Genomic DNA, 7825 nt, shown 5'->3' with positions numbered 1-7825 from the left:
TTGGACTTTGTCTATTTCTTTTACTTTTAATATATAATAAATTTTTTACTAATTAATTGGGAAGGTCTTATCTAGAGTGGTCATTTAAATTTTAAAATAAAAAAATCTATTTATTTTGATTCAATCATTAAATTTACCCGTCCTTTTGTTTTGACGGAATGAATTATCTTTTATTTATTAAAAATTTGGCATAATTCTTCTCTTACATCAGCAAATATAATAATTTGCCAAAATAATAATAATAATGTGATTTGTAAGTAAAATAAAATAATTAAATGATTGATAAAAAATATTAATACTTTTTTAAAAAAAATAAAAACTATTATTTGAGTGATTTTCATATAAAAACCTTCTAGTCAACATTTGAAAATTAATTTCAAAAGAATCCTATTACAGGCTTGAAGAAATTAAGGGTAGTAATATATATATATATATATATATATATATATATATATATATAAAACTTGAATTCATTTAGTGACTTTGCCAAAATAAATATAATGGAGTGTTTTGTAAGTAAAATAAAAACAATTGAATAATTATTTTCAAAATAATAATAATTTAAAAAAAATAAAAACCATTGGTGATTTTCATATACAAAAACTTCTAGTCAACTATATATATAACTTGAATTCATTAAGTGACTTTGCCAAAATAATAATAATGGACTGATATTGTAAGTGTAACAAAAACAATTAATGATTATTTTTAAAATAATAATAATTTATTTTTAAAAAATAAAAACTATTATATGAGTGATTTTCATATACAAAAACTTTTAGTCAGCCTTTGAAAAATAATATCAAAAGAAATCCTATTATATATTTGAAGAAATTAAGGCTAGTAATATATATATATATATATATATATATATATATATATATATATATATATAACTTGAATTCATTAAGTGACTTTGCTAAAATAATAATAATGGAGTGATTTTGTAAGTAAAATAAAAACAATTGAATGATTGTTTTCAAAATAATAATAATTTTTTTAAAAATAAAAATCATTATTCCAGAGATTTTCATATACTAAAACTTCTAGTCAACTTTTGAAAATTAATTTCAAAAGAAATCCTATTAAAGATTTGAAGAAATTAAGGCTAGTAAACTTGAATTCATTAGGTGACTTTGCCAAAATAATAATAATAGAGTGATTTTGTAAGTCAAATAAAAATAATTGAAGGATTATTTACAAAAAAATATTAATTTTTAAAAAAAACAAAAACCATTATTTGAGTAATTTACATATATAAAAACTTCTGGTCAGCTTTTCAAAATTAATTTCAAAAGAAATCCTATTACAGATTTGAAGAAATTAAGGCTAGTAAACTTGAATTCATTAAGTGACTTTGCCAAAATAATAGTAATGGAATGATTTTGTAAGTTAAATAAAAATAATTGAAGACTATTTACAAAAAAATATTAATTTTTTAAAAAATAAAAACCATTATTTGAGTAATTTACATATATAAAAACTTCTGGTCAGCTTTTCAAAATTAATTTCAAAAGAAATCCTATTACAGATTTGAAGAAATTAAGGCTATTAAACTTGAATTCATTAAGTGACTTTGCCAAAATAATAGTAATGGAGTGATTTTGTAAGTGAAATAAAAATAATTGAAGGATTATTTACAAAAAAATATTATTTTTTTTTAAAAACAAAAACCATTATTTGAGTAATTTGCATATATAAAAACTTCTGGTCAGCTTTTCAAACTTAATTTCAAAAGAAATTTTATTACAGATTTGAAGAAATTAAGGCTAGTAAACTTGAATTCATTAGGTGACTTTGCCAAAATAATAATAATAGAGTGATTTTGTAAGTCAAATAAAAATAATTGAAGGATTATTTACAAAAAAATATTAATTTTTAAAAAAAAACAAAAACCATTATTTGAGTAATTTACATATATAAAAACTTCTGGTCAGCTTTTCAAAATTAATTTCAAAAGAAATCCTATTACAGATTTGAAGAAATTAAGGCTAGTAAACTTGAATTCATTAAGTGACCTTGCCAAAATAATAGTAATGGAGTGATTTTGTAAGTCAAATAAAAATAATTGAAAGACTATTTACAAAAAAATATTATTTTTTTTTAAAATAAAAATCATTATTTGAGTAATTTACATATATAAAAACTTCTGGTCAGCTTTTCCAAAATTAGTTTCAAAAGAAATCCTATTACAGATTTGCAAGAAATTAAGGCTAGTAAACTTGAATTCATTAAGTGACTTTGCCAAAATAATAATAATGGAGTGATTTTGTAAGTCAAATAAAAATAATTGAAGGATTATTTACAAAAAAATATTAATTTTTTTAAAAAATAAAAGTCATTATTTGAGTAATTTACATATATAAAAACTTCTCGTCAACTTTTCAAAATTAATTTCAAAAAGAAATCCTATTACAGATTTGAAGAAACTAAGGCTAGTAAACTTGAATTCATTAAGTGACTTTGCCAAAATAATAGTAATGGAGTGATTTTGTAAGTTAAATAAAAATAATTGAAGGATTATTTACAAAAAAATATTAATTTTTTAAAAAAACAAAAACTGTTATAAAATCAAGCTCATAAGAGATATAATTATAAAGAGAAGAAGAGAAGAGATGTAGATAGAAGAAGAGGAATTTTCTTATTATTCAAGTGTATTCAAGTCTCATATGTATCTATTACAATAGTGAATGAACAATCCTATTTATAGAGTGAGAAATCACTCCAAAGGTCACCATATTAAGTATCATAATAAATAGATACATTCTTATCCAAAAAGGTTCATGTAACCTAGTGAATATGAATGGTTGTTCATGTACCAACCTTATGGATTATCCACTTAATTCGATGTATTTATAACAAAAACCATTGTTTGAATAATTTACATATATAAAAACTTCAGGTCAGCTTTTCAAAATTAATTTCAAAAGAAATCCTATTACAGATTTAAATTAAGGCTAGTAAACTTGAATTCATTAAGTGACTTTGCCAAAATAATAATAATGGAGTGATTTTGTAAGTCAAATAAAAATAATTGAAGGATTATTTACAAAAAAAATATTAATTTTTAAAAAAATAAAAACCATTATTTGAGTAATTTACATATATAAAAACTTCTGGTCAGCTTTTCAAAATTAATTTCAAAAGAAATCCTATTACAGATTTGAAGAAATTAAGGCTATTAAACTTGAATTCATTAAGTGACTTTGCCAAAATAATAGTAATGGAGTGATTTTGTAAGTGAAATAAAAATAATTGAAGGATTATTTACAAAAAAATATTATTTTTTTTTAAAAACAAAAACCATTATTTGAGTAATTTGCATATATAAAAACTTCTGGTCAGCTTTTCAAACTTAATTTCAAAAGAAATTCTATTACAGATTTGAAGAAATTAAAGCTAGTAAACTTGAATTCATTAAGTGACTTTGCCAAAATAATAATAATGGAGTGATTTTGTAAGTCAAATAAAAATAATTGAAGGATTATTTACAAAAAAATATTAATTTTTTAAAAAAACAAAAACCATTATTTGAGTGATTTACATATATAAAAACTTCTGGTCAGCTTTTCAAAATTAATTTCAAAAGAAATCCTATTACAGATTTGAATAAATTAAGGCTAGTAAACTTGAATTCATTAAGTGACTTTGCCAAAATAATAATAATGGAGTGATTTTGTAAGTTAAATAAAAATAATTGAAGGATTATTTACAAAAAAATATTAATTTTTTTAAAAACAAAAACCATTATTTGAGTAATTTACATATATAAAAACTTCTGGTCAGCTTTTCAAAATTAATTTCAAAAGAAATCCTATTACAGATTTGAAGAAATTAAGGTTAGTAAACTTGAATTCATTAAGTGACTTTTCCAAAATAATAGTAATGGAGTGATTTTGTAAGTCAAATAAAAATAATTGAAGACTATTTACAAAAAAATATTAATTCTTTTAAAAAATAAAAATCATTATTTGAATAATTTACATATATAAAAACTTCTGATCAGCTTTTCAAAATTAATTTCAAAAGAAATCCTATTATAGATCTGAATAAATTAAGGCTAGTAAACTTGAATTCATTAAGTGACTTTGCCAAAATAATAATAATGGAGTGATTTTGTAAGTCAAATAAAAATAATTGAAGGATTATTTACAAAAAAATATTAATTTTTTAAAAAAACAAAAACCATTATTTGAGTACTTTACATATATAAAAACTTCTGATTAGCTTTTCAAAATTAATTTCAAAAGAAATCCTATTACAGATTTGAAGAAATTAAGGTTAGTAAACTTGAATTCATTAAGTGACTTTGCCAAAATAATAGTAATGGAGTGATTTTGTAAGTCAAATAAAAATAATTGAAGACTATTTACAAAAAAATATTAATTTTTTTAAAAAATAAAAATTATTATTTGAATAATTTACATATATAAAACTTCTGGTCAGCTTTTTCAAAATTAGTTTCAAAAAAATCCTATGAGATATTTGAGAAATTAAGGCTAGTAATTAAATGCGATGGCAGGATTGTGAATGCATCAAACTTAGAGCCGTATTTCTAAGCACATCCCTCATGAAAGGGGTAATTTGGGAAGCGCAATAAATTTGCTCAGGGACAAAGAGGTGACTCAGAGTCTAATTTATTTCATCACTCAAGACACTAGCGCAGGGACAAATCGGTAACTCAATATAAATACAAAATTCTTATCGTACGGTCAATACAGCACATGTTATCCTATCGACGGTCCTGAATAGACAAGATGCCGTGTAGGGATTTTTCTTTCAGAACTTAACCCTAGTAATTGAATTTATTTACAAACTCGACCATTCTTTGAAAATCATTCCCTTTATATTCACTTGTATTTCATCAAATTTGTTTTTCCTTCTCATTTTGACTCCTCTCTCTATATGCCTCTCTCTCTCTCATTCTCATACATCGATGATGAAACTATAAAAAAATAGCTGCGTTTTCTTATTTCTTGATCTTTCTTGAGCTTTTGAATTCCAACCCTAGACAGGTTCAGTCCATTTATTTTTTTGGTTTGATTTTATAGGGTTGAATGATGTTCATTTTTTCGATTACAAAAATTAAATTCAGCAACATTCTTTGTTCACTTCATTTTTTGTAACTTTGCAGATGGAATGAGTTTGGAGTATTGAAGAGAAGTAGAGAGAGAAGGTTAAAGAGTGATCTGAAATAGGGTTTGTAACGTTAGAAAGGTGAATGAGTTTTCTGATTTCATGTTTTGTTTGTATTCTTTATTTTTATTTTATGGTTTTAATTTTTACTATTTGAACTGGTTTTTGATTTTGTGTTGATTTGTTTCTTCATTGTTTGATAAGGAACGATCTTAGAGTTTGGATTTTCTGAGAAGGATTCAGTACTACTAATGTGTGATTTTGATATGAATTTGATATAGAACAAGTCGTTGATTTGATACAACCCAGAGAGATATCATTGATCTGGATTAGATCCTTAAAAACGAAGATTTCTTGCATTCCAAGTTTATCAAGTTAGAGAGAGAAAAAGCGAAAGTAGGGTGAAATTTTGTTTTCATTCAAGTCTCCTTCGGAAACTTGGCATCTTTCTTCTGTCACTGCAAGTTTATCCTGCTCGTACTTGATTCTTTCCGTTTTCTTCTTCTTTTGTTTGTTGTTTTTATTGGCGAAGTTCTTTCAGAAAAGTCTATCTACTTTACCTAGGGTATATTGTTGTTATAGGTTTTTTTTTTTAATAATTGGTTAAAAAAACTTGGATATGGTTCTAAAACACCCTACAAGTTGCTAATTTACATTTTCTGACTTACTTTAATTAAAGTCCCAACTGTAGATATGATTTTATAATTTTACCATGTTTGCTTCGATTTGCTAAGCCATTAATGGCTATTACTGTTTCTTTAATATCGGTAAATGAAACTTCGTTGAATGCCATAAATCCTTCTTTATTTTTATTTGTGTATAATGATTAATTTGGGTTTAAATATATTTAGAATGTGAACACCTAGATATTCTGTTCCATTCATTCTTTGACATCGCTTGTGTGTTTTTGTGGGGTTGATTTTTAGGAACAGAAGGATGTCATCGACCAATTCTCCATGCGCAGCTTGCAAATTCCTACGCAGAAAATGCACCCAAGAGTGTGTCTTCGCACCCTATTTTCCGCCAGATCAGCCATTGAAATTTTCCAATGTCCACAAAGTCTTTGGTGCCAGCAATGTGTCGAAACTACTCAACGAACTCAATGCTGCTCAACGGGAAGATGCAGTGAATTCCCTTGCCTACGAGGCTGAGTATCGGCTTCGAGATCCGGTCTATGGGTGTGTTGGCCTTATTTCATTACTCCAACAGAAGCTTAGGCAAGTTCAGGATGATCTGTTGAACGCTAGAAAGGAATTGTCTACCTACATTGGTCCAGCAGGAATGCTACCCATTGCTAATCTTCAACCTCCAGGGTTCTTTCAACCGCAGCAGCAGCCTATGAATGCGCCCTCTTCTAGTACCATGAGTCCTTTCAATATGAACCCAATGTCAGGAATGTCAACAGGGGTCCCACATGGTGGTCCATTGCTAATTCGTGACCCACAACAGCAACAGCAACAACAACTACTGCAGCAGCCAATTCAAGTTCAACAATTTATAACAGCAATAGCTGCAAAGGAACAAAGGGACCAACAGGAGATGCTAAAATATTATGAGCAGCAAGAACAACAAGAAGATGCTGTAAGATTTAACAGTGGGTTTGACTCTACGGGCTCGGTAACAGCTACTGGATTTCATCAGATGAGTTCATCCATACCACCTTCGTTGGTTTTGGCCGGTACCTATGAAAATCCTTATAATCTGGTTCCTCCTCATCAGCAGTCCCAACCAGAGCAGTCTCTTTCTTATCAACAACAGGTTCATCTTCAGTCTCAACAACAGCTGCAGCCCCCACAGCCACCAGAGACCCCAAGGCAGCAACCGAGAGCCAACAGCGAAGAGGAGGGAAGGGGTTCCGGCCCTTCAGGTTGATGTCTTCAGTTCCATGCCTATTATCTTATACATTTTTGATATTGGTAAGTTTTTGTTTCATTAAATGCTTTGAAGTCATCCTTGTGGTTTCGGCTTGCATTTATATTTACTAGGTCCTTCAGTTTTCTGTCTAACAAATTCTTGAGTTCAATTTCTTATAGCAAAAATTATTCGCGGATTAAGCTACTTGCACTTTTTAATATAGTGGCAGCTAAGAAAATACTTGTCTAACTCTTGTTTATGTATGTGTTGTTAACTGCAGCAAGTTGATGGGGGTATACAAGCGTATAAAGAGATATTGGGACAGATGAAGAGAGATTATGATATGTACAAAGAGATAGTGGGAGAGAGGATTGAATATTTTCAACATGAACATTAATTGAACTTCTTAGGTATAAGGTCTTTCTTAAATCTATTTTCTATTGATCAAGACCCTTTTGGAGTTTTGAAGGTACATTTTTTCAAAATGTAGGAGCAGCATTAATTTCATATAAAAACAATGTTATCTTTCTTTACCCGTCGATGCTTTATTTTCTGCTAGTTTAATACATATAGAGTGAATGAATACATGCAGTTTATAATGTGAAAATGTGTTCCTGAAAAAGTGGTAGTGTCTCATAAACTCATGAATGATTTTCATTCAACTATACATGTTAGTATAAATAATGCAGTCGACGTAGAGGGTCAAATACATTTATCTTTATTCTAGATAAATGATCAACAGGAAGCATTATATATAGTATGATGCATCAGCGCTAAGTCATTCAATAGATTCAGATGCACCACGGGATCTAGATCGTTGACCATGATTTCTTTA

The 7825-nt window shown here is 27.1% G+C and overlaps 1 protein-coding gene across 2 annotated transcripts; it reads left to right on the top strand.

Annotated features, from left to right (window-relative positions):
• The first annotated feature begins 4872 nt into the window (after window positions 1-4872).
• Window positions 4873-7597, top strand: LOC101251139 (LOB domain-containing protein 36-like). Of its 2 annotated transcripts, none has more exons than XM_010317854.4 (4): window positions 4873-5015; window positions 5135-5217; window positions 6063-7052; window positions 7271-7597. In XM_010317854.4, the coding sequence occupies exon 3, from the start codon at window positions 6073-6075 to the stop codon at window positions 7006-7008; it is 936 nt and encodes a 311-aa protein (XP_010316156.1). In that variant the 5' UTR covers window positions 4873-5015; window positions 5135-5217; window positions 6063-6072; the 3' UTR covers window positions 7009-7052; window positions 7271-7597. The 2 variants fall into 2 exon arrangements, with proteins under 2 accessions (XP_010316156.1, XP_004232054.1); XM_004232006.5 differs by having other exon boundaries at window positions 4886-5015; window positions 6069-7052.
• Window positions 7598-7825: the final 228 nt, after the last annotated feature.

This window comes from Solanum lycopersicum, chromosome 2 (assembly GCF_036512215.1).
Source record: "Solanum lycopersicum chromosome 2, SLM_r2.1".
Taxonomy (NCBI): Eukaryota; Viridiplantae; Streptophyta; class Magnoliopsida; order Solanales; family Solanaceae; genus Solanum; species Solanum lycopersicum.
Note: the sequence above shows the minus strand (reverse complement) of the source record. Positions and strands in the feature narration are given on the sequence as shown.